Source organism: Ammospiza caudacuta, chromosome 2 (assembly GCF_027887145.1).
Source record: "Ammospiza caudacuta isolate bAmmCau1 chromosome 2, bAmmCau1.pri, whole genome shotgun sequence".
NCBI lineage: Eukaryota > Metazoa > Chordata > Aves > Passeriformes > Passerellidae > Ammospiza > Ammospiza caudacuta.
Genome location: NC_080594.1, coordinates 121,494,087 through 121,519,084, shown reverse-complemented (window position 1 = coordinate 121,519,084; position 24,998 = coordinate 121,494,087). Strand labels below are relative to the sequence as shown.

At 55.9% G+C, this 24,998-nt stretch overlaps 1 protein-coding gene across 2 annotated transcripts in view; it reads left to right on the top strand.

Annotated features, from left to right (window-relative positions):
- Positions 1-24,998, top strand: part of STIM1 (stromal interaction molecule 1) — a 73,564-nt gene that overhangs the window by 22,760 nt on the left and 25,806 nt on the right. For both annotated transcript variants that reach the window (XM_058824824.1, XM_058824826.1), the window contains 6 exons: positions 2,828-2,958; positions 9,139-9,253; positions 14,050-14,161; positions 14,919-15,034; positions 20,492-20,669; positions 24,651-24,828. In XM_058824824.1, the coding sequence (XP_058680807.1) occupies positions 2,828-2,958; positions 9,139-9,253; positions 14,050-14,161; positions 14,919-15,034; positions 20,492-20,669; positions 24,651-24,828 (830 nt within the window). The remainder of the gene's footprint in view (positions 1-2,827; positions 2,959-9,138; positions 9,254-14,049; positions 14,162-14,918; positions 15,035-20,491; positions 20,670-24,650; positions 24,829-24,998) is intronic.

The following is a 24,998-nucleotide window of genomic DNA, read 5'->3' as shown; positions in this document are numbered from 1 at the left end:
CCATCAAGGACACCCCTTGGGAGGGACAAGGGACTCTTTGTTCTGCCCGGCGGGGCAGATGCAGCCTGTGAGTCGATGATGGGACAGAAGAGCAGCCTGGAGCCACCGAACAGCGGGATGGAGACGGAAGGTTCCCCGTGACTCAGAGGGGCGGGGTGGGAGTGGAGCTGATGGTGCTGCTCCTCAGGAGTCACTGCCCTGCTGAGGACCAGGCAGGATCAGCAGGTGTCTCTTGGGGAAGCTGCTGGACCAAAAGTCAGGGCTGGACGTTCCGGAGAGGCTTTGTTTACTTAAAGCCAATTTCGCTCTCATTTTGAGGCTTTTGTTCGCTGAAGGTGTGTTGGAATAGCCTCATTGCAGTATTCCAGGCCTGCTTGGAGCAGCCTGGGGCAGTGGAAGGTGTGGATGAGCTTTAAAGGTCCCTTCCCAAACAGAGGACGATTCTGTGCTATGATCTTCAGGCTTAATCTTTCATCAGTCACAGGCAAAGTGGCTGGTGCTGGTCTTTGTTCCTTCATTTGAGTATTCTTGCCCGTGGAGATAACAGGGAGAGGAAGGGAGATAACAGGGAGGGGAATGAAGAGCCCAGAGTGGCTGCTGAAAGGTTGGGACCGTTCTGTTGTCACTTCAGGGTTGTCTGCTGATTAAATCACTTGTGCCCCATATTCAGGCTCCTTTTGGTCTTGATGAAAGCACCAGATTCCTCTCGGGTTTGGTTTGATTGCTGTTGATGGTGCAGTTGATTATCGGCACCTGGCAGCTCTTGAAAGCCTTGTTTTGTTGCTCTTGCTGCTGCTCTCAGTCAATCTTCATTCCTGGCATTTGTGCTGCAAATACCCGGGGGTTGTCCTTGGGGTGGCACGACATCAGGGCAGGATCCCATCAATCCTTGACTCCCCCAATCCTTCAGCCCTTCAGGTCTCTCCCTGGTTTAACCCTTGGACAGACGTGAGCCAAGGCTCAGGAGTCCCGTGGTCAGGAGGGGGTTAATATGAATAAACCCACTTTTACAATAACACGACCTTCCCTTCCTATAATCCAAACTTTGCTACGGCGTTGCCACGTTCTCCCTTGCAACAACAAGCACAGGCTCGGAACAAGATAACCATGTCATATTTTGGGAGATATCGTTTAGCCTGGCTTCATTTTTCCTTCTGGAGTCATGTCCCAGGGCAGCATAAACACAGAGACCATCTCGTGTCCCTGCTCACTGCCTCGGAGATAACGGGAGCAGCCAGCACAGAAAGGCCCAGCCAAAGCTCTGAGCCACCAGAGAGCTCTGGCAGGGGAGGAGAGGAGCCCCAGATCTCCCCAAATCAGCCCCAGGGCATGCAGTGTTCTTCCGAGGTCCATGTGGTTCTGGTGTCCCTTCAGGAGTGGCCTGGGGCAGCAGAGAGCCCTGGGGAAGGGTCCCAGTTCACAGCACTGCTGGCACCCTTGGCCACATGGGCAGACCTGAGTTAGCAGGGAGTGAACTCCCCGAGGTTTGGGAGCAGCAGGGCACCAGCCCTGCCTCTGCAGGAGGCTGCATCATTGTCCAGGCCCCCTTGTCAGTGGGAAGCCATTGCCTTGTTCCCAGTCCCTCTCCAGCTCTCCTGGAGCCCCTTTAGGCCCTGGCAGGGGCTCTCAGGTATTTCCTCTCCAGGTGAGCACCCCCAGCTCTCCCAGCCCCTGCCGCACCTTGCACTTGGCCCTGCTGAACTCCATGGCCTTGGCATGGTCCCAGCTCTCCAGCCTGCCCAGGTCCCTGAGGATTGCCCATACCTGGGTCTCTGTCACCACCTGGCAGTGCCATGGAAGGGCTGGATCAGCCCTGTTTGGTGCTTGCATGGACTCGGGCACGCAGCAAAACATCAAGTATTAGTCTTAGAAAGTAGAAAATGATGTGAAAAACAGCCAGAAGAGCCCGTTCCATAATCAGGAAGTGGGAAGGGTTTTAATTGCCGTATTTTATAAACACGCAACTCTTCCTCCCCAAACGCCCTGACTGCTCTTGGTGCCAACACCAACAGCCTCCAAGGGAGAGCTGGAGCTGGGGCTGTGGGCAGGAGCCAGCCCCTGCTGGGAGAGTGGCGGGTTGGGGTGAGAGGGCTGCCCTGCCCTGCCCTGTCCTGCTGGGGCTGTGGGCAGGGGGCAGCCCCTGCTGGGAGAGCTGCCCTGGTGGGAGTGTGGAGGGCTGGGGTGAGAGGAACACCTGCCCTGCCCTGCCCTGCTCTGCTGGAGCCAGGCTCCATGCCCGGCCAGCTGCAGGGACCCACCAGGGGATTGCTGCTCCCTGAGGGGTGTCAGTGCTGCTGCCTCAGGGTGATTGGCGCTCCCTGAGGGGGTCGGTGCTGCTCCCTGAGGGGTCGGTGCTGCTCCCTGAGGGGTCGGTGCTGCTCCCTGAGGGGTCGGTGCTGCTCCCTGAGGGGTCGGTGCTGCTGCCTCAGGGGGGTCGGTGCTGCCGCCTGAGGGAGTTGGTGCTGCTCCCTGAGGGGGTCGGTGCTGCTCCCTCAGGGGGTCGGTGCTGCCGCCTGAGGGGGTCGGTGCTGCCGCCTGAGGGGTCGGTGCTGCTCCCTGAGGGGTCGGTGCTGGAGTCGGTGCTGCCGCCTGAGGGGGTCGGTGCTGCTCCCTGAGGGGGTCGGTGCTGCTGCCTCGGGGGTTGGTGCTGCCGCCTGAGGGGTCGGTGCTGCTGCCTCAGGAGGTCGGTGCTGCTCCCTGAGGGGTCGGTGCTGCTCCCTGAGGGGGTCGGTGCTGCTGCCTCAGGAGGTCGGTGCTGCTCCCTGAGGGGGTCGGTGCTGCCTCAGGGGCTGGTTCTGCTGCCTGACGTGCTGCTGTGTCCCCACAGAGTTCTGCCGCATCGACAAGGCCCTGTGCCACGATGAGGATGAGCAGCTGAGCTTCGAGGCCGTGCGCAACATCCACAAGCAGATGGACGACGACGCCAACGGCAATGTGGACGTGGAGGAGAGCGACGAGGTTGGTGCAGGGCTAAGCTGTGCCCGGCAGGGCCTTGAGCAGCTGGAACAGGGGTTACATGGAGTTATGGGCAACAAAGAGGGTATTTATTGAAGGGACTTCAAAGGCCACACCCTGGCAGGACCGCAGCCACAGTCCTGGCTCTGCCTGGGTGGCTCCAAGGTGGAAGCAAAAGAGCTTGGTCATGAGATGTCACATTTTTATAAGTTTTAGTCCATTTGCATACAGGAGCTAACTGTCCAACTAATAGTTTCAAATGATGAAGTTTCATCCTCCTTGCTCGCTTGCCCACCCTCATCTTTTCATGTTGTTTGTGCTTTGGGCCTGAAGTTTGAAGAGATTGTCCTTGAGTCTCCAGCTGGAATAGGATGGTTTTGTCTTCACCTCCCAGTGAAAAGATCGTAGTAACACTTGAAAGAAAGCTAAAAGCTGCACACCAAAACAGAACTGAGAAACCTAAAACCCAAGGTATCACCAGCGCCTTGTCCAGCCCAGTGCTGGGACTGCTCTCACAGTGAGGCTGCTGTGGCCAGGGCTGCACTTGGGCTTGGTGCCTCCTCCTCAGCACAGAGGAAGCCACGTGTCACCTTGAGATGATCCAAGGGGTGTCTCAGCACTGTCACCAGTGCTGGCTGGGGCTTCTCCTCCCTCCTGGGGCTTTGTAGCCCCTTCATTGTTGTCAGAGCAGCTGTGGGTGTCCTATCCCTAAAAATGTCCAAGGCCAGGTTGGATGAGGCTTGGAGCAACCTGGGATAGTGGAAGGTGTCCCTGCCCGTGGCAGGGGATGAAATTAAATGAGCTTTAATGTCCCTCCCAACCCAAACCACTCCATGATTTTATGTTTACTGCATTCTTGCAGCAGCCAACTAAAGCAGTTTCAGTCCTTGTGTGCTCACTGCTAAAAAAGGAGCAGCTTTTTGTTGTGTTAGCCTTAGAGATTTTAGCTGATAAAAGATTGAAGAGAAGGAAAGTTGTTGTTCTTTGTTTACACAAGCACCGATGGAAATCAGAGTCTGCAGGAAAAGGGAAAGCTCTTTGTTTGCAGTGTTGCCTCAGTTGTGGTGGGTGCTCGTTGGAGGTGAGGAATTCTGTCTTGTAGGGAGGACTGGCAGCTAAACAGGAAAGGCAGAGTGTTGGAAGCAGAAAGAAGCACGTGGGTGCAGGGATGTGCTGCCACTCAGGGGTAGCTCTGCGGTCCCAGGTGACAGAACCCCAGACTGCTTTGGGCTGGAAGAGACCTTAAATCCCCCCAGTGCCACCCCTGCCATGGCAGGGACACCTCCCACTGCCCCAGGCTGCTCTAGCCCCAGCGCCCAGTCCTGCCAGGGATCCAGGGGCAGCCCCAGCTGCTCTTGCAAGCCCAGCCATCCCAGTGTCCCTCTGGAGCAGTGGCAGTCCCCAGGGACACAGCACAGGCCCCTGGTGCCAGCAGCTGCTGGTTTTGGGTGGCTGTTCCCAGCTTGCAGGGCTGTTCCCTCTGCCTCAATCCCACTTGACTGTGAGCAATGAAAACAATTGAAAGGCTTCCAGTTGCATTTCCTCCACCTCTTGAGGTGTTTCCCTGGAGGCGGCTCCCTGCACTGAGTGGCTCAGCCTCTCCCAGGGACCGGGGCAGCCTCGGGCAGCCCAGCTCAGCCCAAGTGTGCTGTTCCCTGGCATTAAATTAGGAATAAGCCTCATGTCCTTAGGGCTGGGCTGAGCTGGCAGTTTTATGTCTCTGAGCAAATCTTGCCCCTGCTCTCACTGGAATCATTGGGAGTTCCTGGTATAAAACCCTGCTGGGAACGTGTGCTCAGAGCCTTGGCACAGGGACACTGCCAGGATGGGAGGATTCAGTGGGATTTTCCAGGAGGGTGCAGAATCACTGCCTTGGTGCTCCTACAGGCACTCTCCAAACCCCTCTGAGCTGCACCTGAGCAGGGCTGAGCCCTGCGGGGCTGCTCCTGCTCCCACACCTCTGCTCTGCTCCTAGCAGGGAACAGGCCTGGAAAAGGGTCTGGAGCACCAGGAGAGGCTGAGAGAGGGCTGAGGCTGGAGCAGAGGAGGCTCAGGGGCCCTTGTGGCTCTGCACAAGTCCCTGCCAGGAGGGCACAGCCGGGGGGGTCGGGCTCTGCTCCCAGGGAACAGGGACAGGAGCAGAGGGAACGGCCTTAGTTGAACCAGGGGAAGTTCAGCTTGGACATTAGGAAAATTCCTCCTGGAAAGGGCTGTCCAGCCTGAGTGGGGCACAGGGGCACAATCCCCGTCCCTTTCCTGCTGCCCACACTGTGGGATCAGCCCAGGGCACAGGGATTTCAGGTCCCAGTGCTCATGGCCAGGGCCTGTGGAGTTTCTCCCACCAATCCCCAGCTCCTTCTCCCAGGGCTGCTCCCAGTCCATTCCCCTCAGGCTGTGTTTGTGCTGGCATTGCCCCCAGCCAGAGCACTCAGGTTGTTGCATTTACAGTTGGACTCCATGATTTTGGAAGTCTTTTCTAACCTCAGTGGTTCCCTGTCCCTGGATTCCATCCATGCAGCTGTTGCTTTACCTCTGCTAAGCTTTTATTGAAGTTGCATTAAGTTCACCTGTCAATGAGCTCTGGAGCCTCTCAGTGAGGTATTGCAGGAATTTCCCTCTCTGAGCTGGCTCTGCTGTGTTCTCCCTGTCAAGGTTATCACTGTCCCCCACATGGATCCTGCAGTCAGGTTTGACTCTGGGCTGTGGGGGGACAGCTGCTGGGGGATTATTGGGAAGAATGCAGGAGGCTCAAATTTAAACCTTTTACGGGGTTCATGGGCTTCCAGGATGGTCTGGTTGGGAGGGACTTTAAGCCTCATCCAGCCCCACCACCTGCCATGGGCAGAGACACCTTCCATTATCCCAGGTTGCTCTAAGCCTGGTCTAGCCTGGATTGGAACACTTCCAGGGATGGGCATTTTCCTGATTGGCTGAGAACTTGATATTTTCATTTATTGTTTTGGCCCCTGCCCTTTGGGGTTCAGTGATGGGAGTGTTTTGTTGGGACTGAAACCCCTGCCTGGGCAGAAGGGGACACACAGACAGCACAGGTATTTTTAAAATAAATGATGGGTGGGGTTGTGTCCCACAGCTTCACGCTGTCCATACATCATCCTTGCAGTTTCAATGAAGTTTCAGATGACATCAATGGCCTCAATTAAAGTGAAAGAACTGCCCCTCGTGGGGAAATCTTCTAATTAGAGATCTATTCCTGTCTGCACGCTCACAGCAAAGGCAGCTCTGGCTCTTTGGGCTGTGGCTGCCCGGTGCCAGGGCTCTGGGATGCTGCCAGCCTGGTTTCCTCAGGAAACAAGGTTTGTGTTGCTGCCCAGCCTTTCCCTGGCTCCTCCCAGAGCCAGGTCCTGCTGCCTGGGCTCGCTGGCTGGGGAAGGCCTTGGAGGCAGGAGCTTTCTGTCCCTGTGGGGCAGCTGCTGGGCTTGGGGAGCACAGGCAGCTGCCAGCACGTGGCTGGGTCTGGCCCTTAGCTGGGCTCAGCAGGAGCTGGTGCTCGGGAGAGAGGGTGGCACACATCCAGGGGTGTGGGAGGAATGGGAAGCCTTGAAAAATCACTCCAGTAGCTACAGTTTCTGCAGATAAAAAAACCACAGAACAGAGTTCAAGGGGAGGTTGGACAAGGCTCTCAGGCACAAGGTGGGGTTGTTGGGGCTGTGCAGAGCCAGGACTTGGACTTGATCCCTTTGGGTCCCTCCCAACTCAGGAGATTCTGTGATTCTATGGAAAATAAACCCTCCAGAAAATCCCATTTAGTGGATCTGCTAATTTCTGAGTATGCCTTCAGCCAGCATGTTTGTTCCCAGTCCCTCTGCAGCTCTCCTGGAGCCCCTTCAGGCCCTGCCAGGGGCTCTGAGCTCTCCCTGCAGCTTCTCCTCTCCAGGTGAGCCCCCCCAGCTCTCCCAGCCTGGCTCCAGAGGGGCTCCAGCCCCGGAGTAGCTCTGTGGCTCCTCTGGGCTCTCTCCAGCAGCTGCAGGTCCTCCTGCTGTTGGATGCCCCAGAGCACCAAGATCAGCATTCCCAGGCTGTCTTCCCACTGTGATCCCAGCTCCTCATGGGGTTTGGAGCAGTGGTTCTGGTCCTGCTGCTTTTGGCTGGTTTGACCAGGGTTTGCTTTTCCCTGCACTTGGTGGGGAGACTCAGGTTTGACTGAGTTTCCTTGTGGATTCACAGCCTGGCTGAGGCTGGGGCGGTCTGGATGGGATCCTGGAGATGGTCTGTGGGACCTTGGCAATGGTCTGGCCCACCCTCTGTGCAGGGCTCAGAGCTTTGGGTGTCTCCAGGCCCAGGATCAGTGGGAACTTTAACACTTGGAAGTGCTGCTTGTCAGTGGTTTGCAAGGTCAGTGCTCTGCACAGTGCTTCGTGTGCCTGGGGTTTGGAGTACCTGGGATAGTGGAAGGTGCTCCTGTCCATGCCAGGGGTGGGACTGGGTGGACTTTAGGGTCCTTCCCAACCCAAACTAGTCTGGGACTCCATGATTTTGTCTTTTCCCCAGCAGCTACTGGTGGCAAATGTGCTTTATGGTCTGTCTGGGCTTTGGTGGGCTCAGCCCAGCTCCCCCAGCCCCAGTCTGCATCCTCTCCCTGCTCATTTATCAGGACATCCCCCAGCCCAGCTGCGTCCCCTGCGCCGAGTCCTTGGGTTTGTTCTGGCCCCCGTGAGCCCAAGGGAAGCTGAGGGATCACCTTTCCTTTCTGTGCACCCGAGCTAAATATACAGAGCAGCAGCTGACTGTGCTGTGGTGGGAGCTGGGGCTGGAGCAGGGCCGGTGACATTGGTGACATCAGTGACATTGGTGACATTGCCATGTTCCCACTCGGTCACGGCGGCACCCACGGGGACAGGGCTTGGCACAGCTGGAGCCCCGAGGCTCAACCCCTGCAGAGACAGACATTTTCCCAAATTCTCTCATTTTCCACATTTCTCCAAATTGTCCTGTTCTCCACATTTCCCCAAATTCTCCAGTTTCCATATTTCTTCACATTCTCCCACTTTTCCACATTTCCCCACATTCTCCCATTCTCCCCATTTCCCCAATTCTCCAGTTTCCCCATTTCCCCATATTCTCCCATTTTCCACATTTCCCCAAATTGTCCAGTTTTCACATTTCCCCAGTTATCCAGTTTCCCATTCCCCACATTTCCCCACATTTTCCATTTTCCTGTGTTCTGGGGGGCAGGAATTGCCCTGGCAGCCTTTGGGCAGCAGGGCAGAGCCCCAGGCTGGAGCTGCCTCCCTGGCTTTGCAGGGAGCCTGGGATCCAAAGCTGCCCAGATCTCCTTTCTGCCCTGTATGATGTAAAAACACCATCTATGGCTCTAAGGTGTTTTTTGGGTGTGGGTATCATCCTGTAGCACGTGGAAGAGCCCAGGGATGAAGCTGTCTGTGTGGGGATCATGTCCTGGGGAGTGGGAATGTGGAATTATCCTTGAACTTGGTTCCACCTGTTGGGCACTGGAGTGTGAGTGGTTCTCTGTCTGCTGGTGGATTTTACAGCCTGGTTTGGGTTGGGAGTGATCTCACAGTCCATCCAGTGCCACCCCTGCCATGGCAGGGACACTGTCCCCAATGTCCAACCTGGCCCTGGGTGTCCAACCTGGCCCTGGGCACTGCCAGGGATGCAGGGCAGCCCCAGCTGCTCTGGGCCCCCACTGAGCTGGGATACATAGATTTATTTCTATTTTTCAGTGGAACTGCCTCCCCTCCTGCCCATGGCATTTGTTCCAGCTTGTATTTGAAGGTGCAGGTCTAATCCAGTAATAATTCTTGGGTTCTTACTCCAGTGACATAAAGCTGGCTCCATTGTACCTCTTAGGTGAATTTTTGGTGTTACTATAATTCAAAGAAATGTCTGGAATCCCAAGACCAAAGGTTTTAGTTAATTGTCCCTTCTCCATTATGAATGAATTTAATGTATTTGCTTTCTAAATATTTCGTAGCTGGTTTTCCCAGGAACAGAGATATTCAGGGGTACAGCAGGGAATATACTTGTATCTGTATAAAAGATAGATATATGTATCTAGTATATCCATTATGTTTATGGGGTTTTTTGAATTTAGATTTGCTATGACTTTCCCATCAAAACTATTACTCTTCAGAATTTTTTTATGCTCCTCATGTCCCTGAAAGATGAACCAAAGCTTAATCTTGCTGTTAATTCCTCTCCTAGTTCTTGAGGGAAGACTTGAATTACCATGACCCAGCAGTCAAGCACAGCACTTTCCATGGAGAGGACAAGCTCATCAGTGTGGAGGACCTCTGGAAGGCCTGGAAAACATCAGAAGGTAAAAAAGGGCAAAAAGCCAAGAAATCCTTTCCCAAGAGTGCCAGACAGTTTGGATTTCAGATGCCCTGGGCAGGGTGTGCATCTCAGGACGATTGTGCTGCTTTTCCTCCCTTGTACCAGGCCTTGTGCCCTTCCAGCTCCCTTTTTGAGGTGTGGATTTCAAGGATTTCCTCAGGATTGATCCTTCCAAACTGTTCCTGCTGCACCTGAGTGTGGCCACCAAAGGATCAGTTCTTGTTTTGTTCCTCTGCCCTGGAAATGTGTGTAAAATACAGCCAAATTCAGGTTCTTCACATACCCAGTTCCAGACGGAATTGTAATGGAGTGATTTATCCTAAATATTCAGTAGATATCCTAAATATTCAGTAGAGCTGCTTGGGAGCTTTTCTGCAGGTTGTGTTTTCCTTAAAAGAAATGTTTTTAACCTGAAAAGCTCCTTCACAGTGAAAAGAAGGGACAGTAAAATCCAGGAAGTGTCATAAGTACAGTCCATGTGGAAATAACTTTTAGCTGTTCCAAAATGCTATTATTTATCCCAGCACCCAGGGAGGTGGTGGGAGTTCAGCCTCTGCTGAGAAACTTTCTGAAATCCTGGGAATCTTGGAACAAACTTTAAGATTGGCAAGTGCTTCCCCAGTGCGTTCACACAGAATTCCACAGAAATCATTAATCCAGTTTTTTTAATTCTCCTCATCTCTAAAAGAGGAGTTCTGTCTATGTCCATTCCTTGAAATACTGGATGTTAATCTTCTAATCAGTTCACCAGCCACAGAAATTTCAGTTTCTCATTTGTGTCCTGTTGGTGTTTGACTTTTCTTCCTTAAATTCCTGTGGTGGGATGTGCTCTGTGTTTCAGAGCTGTGGGTGCAGCTGCAGGGAGTGCAGCAGCCCCTCCCATTCCCAGGAGCACTGAGTGAGGTGCAGCATCTGCAGCAGGGATTGGAAACACAGTGGAGAGGAGAAGCTGCAGGGAGAGCTCAGAGCCCCTGGCAGGGCCTGCAGGGGCTCCAGCAGAGCTGCAGAGGGACTGGGGACAAGGCCTGCAGGGACAGCACCCAGGGAATGGCTGCCAGTGCCAGAGGGCAGGGCTGGGTGGGACATTGGCAATGAGGAATTGTTCCCTGGCAGGGTGGGCAGGCCCTGGCACAGGGTGCCCAGAGCAGCTGGGGCTGCCCCTGCACCCCTGGCAGTGCCCAAGGCCAGGCTGGACACTGGGGACCATGGGAGGTGTCCCTGCCATGGCAGGGGTGGCACTGGGTGGGATTTAGGGTCCCTCCAGCCCAAACCTTTCCCTGTTTCTGTGATATCCGTGTGACAATTCCAGAGCTGTGTATCCCAGACCAGACTCTCCCATGGAGCTGGACAGGGATGTGTTGACAGTTCTTGTCCACATCACTCTAGGAGTGGCACAGTTGCCCAGGACAGGGAGGGAAACACATCCTGGGGGGATGTCACAGCCCTATGGATGTGGCACTTGGGACCATGGCCAGGGGTGGCCTTGGCAGTGCTGAGGGTGGTTGGACTCTGGGCTCAGAGGGATTTTCCAGCCAAAAGGGTGCTGTGATTCCATGACTGAGTCCCTGTGCCTCTTGTATGCCAGGAGTGTCTCCTGTAAGAAATATTTATCCCATTACAGGCTGTTTACACATGGCTTTGCCTGGAGTGTGTTTTGCTGTCAGCTGGGAAAGGGTAGAAATCATTAAGGGACAGAGGAGAACATCCCTTGATACTCAGCAGGCCCCTAATTGCTGAGCTGCCCTGGCTCTGTCCCTGCCCCTGGCACGCCCAGGGCCTGGCAGGGCTGCCATGGCACTGTGGGTGTCCAGTGCTGCACTCAGCTCCTGCTCTTGTTTTCCCTTTCATCATCTTTAGATGTGGCTGATAGAATGAGTGACTGGTTTCTGAAGGGTGTCCTGATGTCATGGAATCACAGAGAGTTTGGGATGGGAGTGACTCAGATCCCAGCCGGTGCCACCCCTGCCAGGCAGGGAGCCTTCCACTGTGCCAGGCTGCTCCCAGCCCCAGTGTCCAGCCTGGCCTTGGCACTGCCAGGGAAATGTGAAGCCTGATTTTGGAGTTTGAGCTGAAATCATGAATCAGGCTTGTAGGAAAGGTCTGCTCCCTCCTGGGGGTGTGAAAAGCAGCTGTGAAGGGCACTGACATCTCACCCAAGTGATGGGGTGGCTGGGCCTGTGTCATTTCTTTTCAGGGCGTTGCTTTTCCTTCCTTCCATTGCTGCTGTTCCTGGGCACATGTGGAAAGTAAAAAGATATTTCTGCCCCTGAGTTATGGCAGAAGATAAAGGCTGTGATGCCCTTACGAGGTGCTGGGTCTGAGGGATGGCACCTGGGTGAGCCTGGCTCTGCCAAAGCTGTGGAAGTGATGCCAGATCAGCCCCTGGGTGAGGAGGCAGGACAGGATCCTGCTCATCTGTGCCTGTGCTTCTCAGGGATTCTTCCCCAAAGAAACATGGCTGCACATGGAAGTGAGAGGAGCCAGGGGCTCTGGAGGATGGGGATGTGGCCTCCTGGAAGTGAGAGGAGCCAGGGGCTCTGGAGGAACACAGGGCAGCAGTGCTGCTGCCTGGGGATGTGGCCTCATGGAAGTGAGAGGAGCTCAGGGCTGGCAGTGCTGCTGCCTGGGGATGTGGCCTCACTCCCTGTGGCAAGTGCTGGTGATGTCACCATGCAGGCCTGTGGCTTCTCCCATCCTCCCATTGTTGGCATCCTGCTGGTGCCCACAGCCACAGGTGTCACTCCATGTGTGGGACAGTGACCGTCACTGTAGGGAGGGTTGGTGGCCGCGTCTGTGCCACCCTCCACTTGGGTCACTGTGCCAGCGTCCGTGGGGATGGCACCTTCCTTTGGAGCCTTGCTATCCTTGCTTGGTGCTGGGCTCTGCCTCTGCTCCCTCAGCTTCATCAGCTTCATCATCTCTCTCAGCTTCATCCACTCAGTTAGCTCTGAGCTCACTTGTCTCTCCCAGATCCCTCATCTCTCTCATCTCTGTCATCCTCTGAGCTCCATCTCTCAGCTCTGTGAGCTCTCTCAGCTTCCTCATCTTCATCTTTCTCCTCTTCATCAGTTCAATCAGCTCTCTGAGCTTGCTCATCTCTCTCAGCTCCCCCATCTGTCACAGCTCCATCTCCCTAATCTCTCCCAGATCTCTCATCTCATTTCTCTGAGCTCCATCTCCCTCCTCTCTCTCGGCTCCTCCATGTCCCCCAGTTTCCTCATCTCTGCCAGATCTCTCATCTCATTTCTCTGAGCTCCAGCTTCCTCATCTCTCCCAGATCACCCATCCCTCCTCTCCCTCACCCCTCAGCTCCCCATGGGAGGCACTGGGCTACCTGGAGCTTGAGCAGATGTTTCTGTGCTCGTGTGCCCAGTCAGGGTTGCATTGTAGCAGAGCCAGACAGCCCTGCCAGGGCCAGGGGATGATAAATTCAAGTGCAATAAAGTCCCTTCTGTCCAATAAACACATCTGCTGTGTCCCAGGCCAGGTTGGACATGGCACTGGGACAGTGGAAGGGTCCCTGCCATGGCAGGGGTGGCACTAGGTGGGATTTAAGGTCCCTTCCAGCCCAAACCAGTCTGGGATTCTGGGATTGTATTTGCCTTCAGAGCCTTGCTGTAAGTGCAGCACAACAAAGCAGCAAAGGCAGGAGCTTGATTTCCTAAGGTTTCCTCACTTATGGCTCCATAAATAATGCACAGATGCCTGGGGAGGAGGTTAGGGAGCAGAGTTCACCTGGTTCACTTGGGCTGCAGCACCTGCTCCACCTCCTCCCACAGATCCTTTCTCAAGCTGCTTCCGATGGGTGTTTTTTCCAGCACAGTTCCGTGAGCTTTTCTTAGTCAAAGCTCAGGGAATCCCAGAATCACAGAGGTCCCAGTTTGGGTTGGGAGGGACCTCACAGCCACCCAGTGCCACCCCAGCCATGGCAGGGACACCTCCCACTGTCCCAGGCTGCTCCAGCCCCAGTGTCCAGCCTGGCCTTGGGCACTGCCAGGGATGCAGGGGCAGCCCCAGCTCCTGTGGGCACCCTGTGCCAGGGCCTGGAGCAGGGAGTGAGGCTTTGGGAGCTGACCCCAGAATTCTGGGCCTTTGGGCACGTGCTGAGGATGAGCTTTCCCTGTTGGAGTGTGGAGGCATCAGGATCCCCTGGCTGATGGAAAGCCCAGTGATGCCAGCTTTGGGTCACCTGCCAGTGCTTTGGGGGTTGGCTCTGCCAGGGTGCCCAGCCCGAGCCCTGCTGGTGCCATGGCACGAGGTGGGGCCTCCTCTGCTCCTCTATCTGATGGCCTCATTACATGTGGTAATTTTGGGAACTGGGAGCACAGGGGCAAAGCAGCCCTGGGAAAGGTGTGTTGTGACAGAGAAAGCTCCAGGCAGCTCCCCCCATGCCATGAGGGGTCTGTGGGGGCTCAGGGGCAGCAGAACCTCAGGAGCTCCTGAGTCTGGCCCAAAATGGTCCCTTGAGGGGGAGGCTGAGGTCCTGCAGGACTACCTGGATTGTCCCAGTGCCAGAGGGCAGGGCTGGGTGGGATCTTGGCAATGAGGAATTGTTCCCTGGCAGGGTGGGCAGGCCCTGGCACAGGGTGCCCAGAGCAGCTGGGGCTGCCCCTGCATCCCTGGCAGTGTCCAAGGCCAGGCTGGACACTGGGGACAGTGGGAGGTGTCCCTGCCATGGCAGGGGTGGCACTGGGTGGGCTCTGAGGTCCCTGCCAGCCCCAGGCTGTGGCTCCCTGGTGCCCATGCCCCCCATGAGCTGTGCTGTTGTGCTCTCTGCAGTGTACAACTGGACGGTGGACGAGGTGGTGCAGTGGCTCATCTCCTACGTGGAGCTGCCCCAGTATGAGGAGACCTTCCGCAAGCTGCAGCTCAGCGGCCACGCCATGCCCAGGTCAGTGCCATGGCCAGGTCAGTGCCAGGTGCAGGTCAGTTGTGCTCTCCCTGGCAGGGTGGGCAGGCCCTGGCACAGGGTGCCCAAAGCAGCTGGGGCTGCTCCTGCATCCCTGGCAGTGCCCAAGGCCAGGCTGGACACTGGGGTTGGAGCAGCCTGGGACAGTGGGAGGTGTCCCTGCCAGGGCAGGAGTGGCACTGGGTGGGATTTAAAATCCCTCCCAAACCATTCCATGATTCCATGGAAGAGTAGCACTGGCTGTGATTCAACATAAACAGGTTTGAAAAATGTCAGTGCAGCTTTTTTGGATAAAGGTTCCTGTTGCTGGAAAAGGGCCTTTTCAGCTGACTGGGAAGGAGGGATGAACTGGGAATAAAATGAGGATGGTTTTGAGGCAGCACAGTGAGTGTCCACATCCCTTCCAAGGGAGAACTGTGGTTTGTGGTCTGTGACACAGGATGTAAAGCCAATGAAGATTTGGTTAAAAAACACTTAATAGTGATTGGTAGGACACCAAAAGATGGGTTTTGATGGGATGTCAGTTCCTCATGCTGTCAGGTAAGGAATTAGGCCTGGCCCTGGTTTTTCCTGCTCTCTCCCAGTCCTAGAAATGCTGCTGCAAATTGTCTGGTTAGAGACAACAGCAGTGAGGGATCTGCCCTGGTAGCAGGGAGGTCCAGGCCCTGCTGTGCATCTCCCTGATGCCTGCTGGCCCTGGTGGCTGCACCCACAGCAGTTTTTGTCCCCTGTTGTGCAGGCTGGCAGTGAACAACGCCACCATGATGGGCACGGTGCTGAAGATGACTGACCGCAGCCACCGGCAGAAGCTGCAGCTCAAGGCTCTGGACACGGTGCTCTTTGGGCCTCCTCTGTGTGAGTACCCAACCCCACCTGCCAGCCCTGGGAACCACCCCCAGGGCCACCAGAGCCACTTCTGGGTGACACAGAGTGCTCAGCACAGCCTCACCAGGGGAGTCATCCCAGCACAGATACCCTGGAGCAGGAATGGTTGGTCCTGGCTTTGTGGGAGCAGCTCTGTAGCCTGGAGCATCCTGAGCTGGCATTCCCAGTCTCAGCTGGGATCTCCCAGTATGCTGCTGGGATCTCCTGTGTCCACAGGGTAAAACCTGCTGCCCCTCTGTATAGTGCTGGATGCAGCAATCCTGCCTGCTCCCAGGGCAGCTGCTGCCATGTCCTGGAGCTCTGTCAGCATCTCCTGGGCTTTCCTGGGGCTCCACTGTCCTGTCCTGAGGCTCTGCTGGTGACTCAGGCTGTGAACCTGCCCGCCTCTGGAGGAGGGAAGGGACAGCAGGCTGGATGGGAAGTTTAGGGTGGTGCTGGGAGGCCCGGGGCTCCTTTGATGCCTTATCAGGATCTCAAGCTCTCTGATGTGTGTCTCCACGCCCCAGGTGCTCCCTCTGGCTCCTGTCTGCTCCCTATTGAAGGTGCTTTTGTCTCTCTGCTCCTCTGGGCTTTGGGTGCAGAGGGATGGAACCTCCTCTTTCCTGCTGCCCATGCTGGGGAATTTTGGGGTCCCAGTGCTCATGGCTGGGGCATGTGTGGCCTCTCCCACCCCAGCACCCCCAAGTCCTTCTGCCCAGGGCTGCTCTCCAGCCATTCCCACCCAATCCTGGGAAGCTGCCTGAGCAGTGTGAGCCACCATGTGAGGCTTGGCAGAGCCACAGGGAGCAAATCACCAGCCTGGCTTGCACAATCAGCCATTTTTGCTCACAGTTATTGACAAGCCTCTTTTTGCACAGGCACAGTTTGGTGTTTATTTATTGCCTGTGGTAAATGTGAAGCTTTTTGATGCCTGGGTGGCTCCAGCCCAGCAACTCCTGTGCTGGAGGCAGAACTTTTGCAGAGTTGTTGTGCTGTGTAAAGGGCAGAGTGAATGGCTTGTACTGGCTGGGAATTAATGGCTGTTGCCACGCTGGAGCTGTTTGTTCTGCCCTGCAGCTCCCTGGCCCTGCGGCCTGGCCCTCCCTGGGCACAGAGATCAAAGTGTGCAGGGAGCCGTGGGGCTGCTCACACCCTCTCAGCTCCTGCTGGGAGCTCTCCAGGCCAGCCTGGGCTGCTGGGAGGTGTCCCTGCTCACAGCACCTCGCAGGAGGTGGAGTGGGATGAGCTTTCAGCTCCCTCCCAACCCAAACCATTCCAAGGTTCTATATACAGGGTGTGTTAGAAGTGGAAATACACTTTAAATCTGCAGCTGAAGGAGAGATTGATCCCTTTTCAGAAGGCAAAATTGGCTGGTTTCTGGTCACCTGAATGGCTTTGTCTCCACTCAAGGGGAGAGGTTGTTTATCTAAACCAATTCCTGCAGGAATGGATTGCACAACACTTTCAGGAGCCAGCAGCAAGTGGCAGCTTGGGCAGTGCTCAGTGACCTTCCAAGCTGCAGAAGCTGCTTTACACCTCCTTCCCATGGTCAGAGGAGGTGGCTCTGGAGGGGAGCTGGGCTCTGGGGGTCTCTGAGCTGCTGGCAGTGGGATGTGGTGCACAGGTGCACAGTTCAAGGGTTTGTCTCCTCCCTTGAAGCTCTGTTCACCACAGGTGTAAAAGCTTTGATAAAAGCAGCCTCAGTTGGAGCCCCAGGCCTCCTGCAGGCTCCTAAATCCAGACATGCTGCCCATGGGGATCACAGCAGGTGGATTCATTGTGCTGTTCCTGCTGCTGGGGGAAGCTTTCCCAGCCCAGGGCTCCAGGGGTGGAGGTCTGGCTCGTGGCAGAGGTTCCAGCCAGATTCCATGGCCAGTTTCCATGTGGATCTGCAGGCTCCTGCCATCCCTCCAGGTCTGGTTCCTGCTGCCAGGCTCCAGCCCTGCCATCTCCTCCAGCAAACAGGTCTGACTACTTCAGCTCTGTAATTAATCCAAGTGCAAGGGAGCGTGGTGCAATTATAATCTAAGCAACATGAGATGATTCCTTCTGTGTCTGTCCCTTTGGGGTCCTGTTCCTGTGGTTCAGGAATTGATCTGGCACAAAATAGCACAACTTCAGGTGAAACATGGAATCCCAGACTGCTTTGGGTAGGGAGGGACCCTAAATCCCACCCAGTGCCACCCTACCATGGCAGGGACACCTCCCACTGTGCCCAGTGTCCAGCCTGGCCTTGGGCACTGCCAGGGATGCAGGGGCAGCCCCAGCTGCTCTGGGCACCCTGTGCCAGGGCCTGCCCACCCTGCCAGGGAACAATTCCTCATGGCCAAGATCCCACCCAGCCCTGCCCTCTGGCACTGGCAGCCATTCCCTGGGTGCTGTCCCTGCAGGCCTTGTCCCCAGTCCCTCTGCAGCTCTGCTGGAGCCCCTGCAGGCCCTGCCAGGGGCTCTGAGCTCTCCCTGCAGCTTCTCCTCTCCAGGTGAGCACCCCCAGCTCTCCCAGCCTGGCTGCAGCCCCTCTGGGCTCTCTCCAGCAGCTCCAGCTGCTCCTGCTGCTGGTGTCCCAGGGCTGGAGGCTCTGCAGGTGCAGCTTTGCAGCTTTTGGGACAGAACTTTCTGTAATTTGATCTCTTTCCCTGCTGCTCCTGTGCCTGGGCCGCAGACTGGGGCCACCCTCAGATTGTTCCTGTGTAGTGGATTGTGATTTAAATCCCCTGGCTTTGTCCCTGGCCCTCAGCAGGGCTGGCACAGCCTGTCCTGCACCCGTGTGGCCGTGGCTGCTCCCAGCAGCAGGCAGGCCTGGGCTCACCCTACACCTGCACAGGCTGCAGGAACAGCCACGTGCACCGTGGAAAACAGGCTTCTCCACCTTCCCCATTGCCTTCTTTTTGGAAAGGAGGGAGAGCAGGCACAGTTTTATCACAGACTGATTGTTGTGCTCAGCTGCAGGACTTGATGTCCTGCTAGGCCTGCAGCTCTGCCTGGGCTTGGTGTTTGAAATAAGTAAAATGATTGAACAAGGGGGGAAGGTCTGGAGCTGCAGGAGGGTTGGATGGGATTAGATAGCAGAAAAAAGCATCTACAATGAAGGTGAGAAAATGGAGATGCTCCCAGGGTTACAGCCCCTCTGCTCTGGGGTGCCAGGCCGAGGGGGAATGGCTGCCAGTGCCAGAGGGCAGGGCTGGGTGGGATCCTGGCAATGAGGAATTGTTCCCTGGCAGGGTGGGCAGGCCCTGGCACAGGGTGCCCAGAGCAGCTGGGGCTGCCCCTGCACCCCTGGCAGTGCCCAAGGCCAGGCTGGACACTGGGGACCATGGGAGGTGTCCCTGCCATGGCAGGGGTGGCACTGGGTGGGATTTAGGGTCCCTCCAGCCCAAACCATCCTGGTATTTCATGCTCTACATTTCCGTCCAAGCTGAGTTTTCCTCAGAGTTTCCTCATGCCCATGTCTGTCACTATAGGACACGAAATAACACGATGTGCACACACTGCTGTTCTCAAGGCAAAAAATGGACGTTTATTTTCTGACTCCACCATTTATAGATTTCTAAAAGTGACAGTGGATTGGAAGGTGACAGTGCCACCTCTCCAATGACACTGGACAAACCAACAGTCCATCAAATTTCTTTTCCTCTATAAAAGAATTCAAAACCATAAGTTATTTACGTAGACTGTGTGAGAAGGTTCGTTACAAGAATGTAAACATTAGAAGGCTTAGAAAAACTTAAAAAATCAGGGAGACGTGTCTTTGGCCTGGGCTGGTGCAGAGGAAGGATGTGTGCAGTGCTGCTGTGCTGGAGCTGAGCCCAGCTGGCACCAGGGGCAGGACGGGGACCAGCTGGGGTGGGGCTGGCAGGGCATGGCCCCAGGGGGGCAGGCAAGCAGGGCTGTGCGAGGGTGGAACACGCAGCACTCCCCAGATGGGAGCTGCAGGCATTGCCAGCATCTGCTCCCTCGGAAGAGGATGTTGTGCTGATCCATCCGGAGGGGAGCGGGGCCAGCGCTCACCTTGTTTAGTTCTGACGCCTGGAGTTACCCGGGGTGCTTGCGGGGACTGATGGATCACAGGTGCTGCTTGCCTGGCTCCTGGGCCTTGGGGAGGGCTCCTGTCCCTCTCCCTGTGAGGGGAAGCCTCTCCATCGTGGGCAGGGAGCAGCAGCCCTGTCCCCACGTGTCCATCCAGGTCAGTCCGTGCTGTGCTCTGCCTTCCCAATTTGAGTTTCCACCTCCCAGGTCCCCTCCTGTCCCCCCAGCTCTGCCAGTGGGACAGATGTGGTTTAGCTGGGGAGGGGCTTCAGCTCCTGTCTAACCCACCCCTGCCATGGCAGGGACACCTCCACAGCCTCCCTGTGCCAAGGCCTGCCCCCTCAGTACAGATATTTTTTCCCTGGATCTGGTGTGAATTGCCTGTTGTTTGTTCAAAACCAGTGGATACTGATCATTAAGTCCCAGCTCTCTGGACTGAGCTGCTCTTTCATTTGTGGCTTTTCTACCACACACTTGGTTGAGTTACAGGAAAAAAATCTGCTTGACTCATCTTTTGGGCTTTGTTTAGCACTCGAGCCCCCACTTAATTACTTTCATCCTCTCACATGCATCAACACCTTTTTTTGAATTTACTATTGAATAAGGGAATTTCCACGCTGAGTTGTGATTCTGATGGAAAGCTTGGCAGCTTGACAGTTGGACACTTGAGCTGCCCCAGCTCTGTGATCTCAGCAGTATTTTTCCAAGTGTTTATTTTGTTCTTAGTTACCTGTGCTGCCCTGTGAGATCACAGCCATTCTGGAGGGGTTCCTCTGTGCAGTTTCCCCTCTATCACTTATTGCCAGGCTAATTGGAGCTGGAAGATTTGCAATTTCACCTTTTTTGTTGTTGTTGCTGTCTCTAAATTGAATAAGTGTTGTCAAGCTTCTGGTTTCCCTGTGAAATATTGACCCAGCTCAACTTTCCCCTCAGTGAATCCTGTGCCACAATTCCTTATAGGACTGCCCTGAGTTCTCCTGTCCTGCTCTGGTGCAGCAAAGCCCTTTGGAGCTCTCCCAGTGGTCCTTTGGCCCCAGCAGTGTCTCTGGTCTCTTGCAGTGTTTTTCCAAGTGTTTATTTTGTCCTTAGTTACCTGTGCTGCCCTGTGAGATCACAGCCATTCTGGTGGGGAGTTGCTCTGTGCAGTTTCCCCTGTACCACTTACTGCCAGGCAAATTGGAGCTGGAAGATTTGGAATTTATCTTTTTTGTTGCTGTTGCTGTCTCCGAATTGAATAAATATTGTCAAGCTTCTGTTTTTCTCCTGAAACACTGAAACAGCTCAACTTTTCCCTCGGTGAATCCTGTGCCACAATTCCTTATAGGACTGCCCTGAGTTCTGCTGTCCCACCCTGGCTCTTTGGAGCCCTTTGGAGCTCTCCAGCGCTCCTTTGGCCCCAGCAGTGTCTCTGGTCTCTTGCAGTGACTCGTCACAACCACCTCAAGGACTTCATGCTGGTGGTGTCCATCGTCATCGGCGTGGGCGGCTGCTGGTTTGCCTACATCCAGAACCGCTACTCCAAGGAGCACATGAAGAAGATGATGAAGGACCTGGAGGGTCTCCACAGGGCTGAGCAGTCTCTCCATGACCTGCAGGAGAGGTAGGTTCCCATTGTCCATCCAGCTGGAGCACTCAGCTCTTCCTGCACGCTTCTGTTCCTTCATGTTTCAGGAAATGCTGGGTTTGAGCTGTCTTTAGCTGTTTTTAGCTGTCCTGGTGCCTCACACCAGAGTCAGCCCCTTCCTGAGGGACTGGCAAAGCTGCCAGCAGCCTCTGCAGCTCAGATGGGGCCTGCCTCCTGCAGGGACTCCTGGACCAGGCTGTTCTTTCCTAGTCACAGAACCAGGGAATGCTTTGGGTTCCAAGGGGCCTTAGAGCTTGTCCAGTGCCATTCCTGCCATGCAGTCCAGCTCTTGTGCAATTTGTTATCCAAGCTTGTTTCAACTTGGCTTTTGATGGGGAAAAAGTGTGTGGGAGCAATCAGGGATTTACACATCCCCTCTTGAATTCTTGGAGCTGTGTGGGGAAGCAATACCTGAGTCGATGGGTGTTGCTTGGAAAGTGAAAAAAATACATCATTTTGGAGTATTAAACAGGAATACCTGGGCTCTTGGCATATGGATCAAAGCCTGCAGCCTCAGGAATGGGGTCTCTGCTCACAGGAATCACTGCAGTGGTTCCAATGGAGCTACTGATGAGGGAACAGGCTCCAAGAGAGCCTCTGGACATAGGGATCTTATGGGACAGGGAAGAGCCTTCAGCCCTGGTGGTGACAAACCCGTGGGGTGCTCTGGTAATGGAATATTTTAAGGGCAGATTTAGCAAATAACAGAGCAGGATGGTGTGGGCCTTGAGCTATTTTCTGTGAGGTTTCAGTGGAATTTGGGAGGATAAACATTAACTAGGCTGCCCTGTGAGCTGATGGCTGCATTTCCAGTGCCTTCTGTGAACATGAGTTTGATGCCAGGCCAGTCACGGGGTGTGAGGAGTGCCCTGTGCAGGCACCAGGGTCCTGAGGGTGTCAGACTGCCCTGCAGACCTGCATCCAGTCAGCTTTTGGGAATCTGTGCTGTGCAGCCCCACTGTAATGGCCTAGGAGCCCATTAGAGCCTGCAGGGGTTCACCCTGCCCCTGAGTGTTGCTGGAAGGGCTCCTGTCCCCACTGAGGTGGCACCAGCTGGTGTCCCTGAGGAGAGAGCTCCCAGGTGATGGCGCCACACTGGGCACGTTCCCCTGGCACAAACCCACTCCCCTCTGTGGTTCCAGCCCACAGCTGGTTCTACACAGTCTCGTGGAGTTTTATGTTACAGCTTGGAAGCGCTCCCAAAGAAGGTTTGATTGATTTTTCCTGCATCTGGAAGGAGACAGGAATCCCTTCTCTGTGTCCATCTCTGCAGCAGCGCTGTCCAGGGCTGGGTGTCACCTCTGAGCTCCAAACTGGGAATGACACTGTGAGGAACGACCTTGGGCCCTGCTGCTGAGGGCACAGCCACGTAAACAAGTGGATGGATGTTCCTGGGAAGTTCAACTAATGCTCTAAAGCCCCTCAGGAAGAAACACAAAACCTCTGGGACTCGGCACAGCCTTGAGCCAGAGCAGCTCAGCAGGGCTTGTCCTCCACAGAGGGCACTGAGCAGGAGATCAGGGGCTGGGAGGAGATCTGGGGGCTTGAGAGGCCTCTTGAGGAGAAGTGTCCCTTCTGTTCCTCATCCTTGCCCAGAGGGGTCCAGCTGGGATCTTCAGCTGCCCCAGGAGCAGTGAAAACTCCAAACAGCCCCAGTGCTCCAGGACTTGTGGAGCAGTTGTGCTGCAGTTCTGCTCAGGGACTTCACTTTCAGAGCTTGAAGGGCCCTGCTGTGCTGGCTGGGTGAGGCTCAGTGCTGAGCAGCCCTCTGGAAGGCACGGGGTGCCTCTCCAGTGCCAGTGCTGCTGGAATGTGCTGAGCAGCTCAGACATGCTCCTGAGGAGCTGGGAACGTTCCTACCAAACCCCAGCTTTTATTCATCTCCAGAGCACCTTGGAGAACACCATGCAGCAGTGACACTTCCAGGCCATTAAGTGACTCATCAACATCATCAAGTTTTGGCACACCCTGCTGAAAGGAGTGGGCATGTCTGTTTTGGAGATGTGTGGATTGTATGGAAGCTCCTGGAATGTGAGCCCCCTGCTTGCCCAGAGCAGCTGGGGCTGCCCCTGCATCCCTGGCAGTGCCCAAGGGCAGGCTGGACACTGGGGAGCAGCCTGGCACAGTGGGAGGGGTCCCTGCCATGGCAGGGGTGGTCTCACTGCTGTTCCTGGTGCTGGGGGAGGTCTCTTCTGTTCCAGCCTGCAGGAGTGGGAGCCTCAGGCACTGCCCCAAGCCAGCTGCAGCAGCTGGGCCCTGGTGCCTGTGCATGGCCTGTCCTTGTGTGCTGCCCCTGCCCTGCTTAGCTAAAAATGACCATAACGACCCCTCAACTGTGCCCCCAAATCCCCATGGCCAGGCATGAGGGGGACACGTCACCAGTGCACTTGTGTGAGTGGACATTGGATGTGGGGCATGGCAGGACCCAGCAGGGCGTGTGGGCTGTCCTGGTGACTGCAGGGCTGTGCCAGCCTGTGCCAGCAGGGTGTGTGGGGTGTCCTGGTGACTGCAGGGCTGTGCCAGCCTGTGCCAGCAGGGCGTGTGGGCTGTCCTGGTGACTGCAGGGCTGTGCCAGCCTGTGCCAGCAGGGCGTGTGGGCTGTCCTGGTGACTGCAGGGCTGTGCCAGCCTGTGCCAGCAGGGTGTGTGGGGTGTCCTGGTGACTGCAGGGCTGTGCCAGCCTGTGCCAGCAGGGCGTGTGGGCTGTCCTGGTGACTGCAGGGCTGTGCCATCAAGGCATGTGGGCTGTCCTGGTGACTGCAGGGCTGTGCCAGCCTGTGCCAGCAGGGCCTGTCCCAGCTGGTGTCAGACACGTGTTCTCAGCTCTGCAGCAGCTCTTTGTCACTGTCATCTTCACTTTGGGACAGCTCCGTGTCTCTGTTGAATTCCCCTTGGTAATGGTCTTGGCCAATGGTGTCTGTCCCTTGGGGCAGCTCCTGGTCTCTGTTCAATGCCCCTCGTGACAGCCCCAGGTGGGTGCAGTCTCCCCAGGACAGGTGACACTCTGATCCTCTCTGAGGGTCGCTGGCCCAGCTGGTGCCCTGCCAGCCTCACAGCCCTGCAGGGAGCCTCAGCACAGGCCAGCTCCTCATGGAAGATCCCACTGATCCATGGGGATCCAGGGTTTCATTGCTGCCATCTATTCCTGCTGATTCAGTCTGTCCTGAGGAGGAATAAGAATGTCCAGGCAGGATTAGGCCATGTCTGAATTTGCAGGATTTTGTGGGAGGAACGTGGATCCATCCCACCTGATGTGCTCTGGCAGATCTTCCCCTGCTTTGCTTTATCAAAGTCTTCGCTTGGGTGAAAATACCAAAAATTGAGCTTAATTTGAGACTCATTAGAGGAAATCTGGGTGTGCTGTGGAAAATGAAGAAAATGCATCCTGAGCATTTGATAAACGAATCAAACTGAGACCAAGCAGTTGACAATTTCCTTTCTTCCCAGCCACAGTGAACTGTCTCCCTGCCATCCCCGTGGCCAGAGCAGGGCACAGAGCTGGTTTTGGTGAGCAGAGCAGTGCTGGCTCTAGTGGACAGAGTAGAGCAGAGCTGGATCTGGTGGGCACAGCAGAGGGCTGGCTCTGGAGAGCAGAACAGAGCGGGGCTGGTTTTGGTGTGCAGAGCACAGGACTGGTTCTGGTGAGCAGGGCAGGGCTATACCTGGAGGGCAGAGCAGAGCACAGGGCTGGCTTTGGTGAGCAGAGTAGGGCTGGCTCTGGTGGACAGAGCAGAGCTGGATCTGGTGGGCAGAGCACAGGACTGGTTCTGGAAGGCAGAGCAGAGCCCAGGGCTGGCTCTGGAGGGCAGAGCACAGAACTGGTTTTGGTGGGCAGAGCAGAGCAGGGATGACTCTGGTGGGCAGAGCAGAGCTGGCTCTGGAGAGCAGCCCTGGTCCTGGTCCTGCAGGGTCTGGGCAGCTGGCCCAGCCCAGCCCTGTCCCTCTGTGCCTGTTGCAGGCTGCAGAAGGCGCAGGAGGAGCACCGTTCTGTGGAGGTGGAGAAGGTGCACCTGGAGAAGAAGCTGCAGGACGAGATCAGCATTGCCAAGCAGGAGGCGCACCGGCTGCGGGAGCTGCGCGAGGGCACCGAGAACGAGCTCAGCCGGCAGAAATACGCTGAGCAGGAGCTGGAGCAGGTGAGCCTCACCTGGGCAGGCACCTGCACACGCCTGCCACTGAGGGCAGTGCTGCTGCATCCCTTGGGGAGTCACAGAAACACAGAATGCTGCCTTGGGAGGGGTCTCACAGCCACCCAGTGCCACCCCTGCCATGGCAGGGACACCTCCCACTGCCCCAGGCTGCTCCA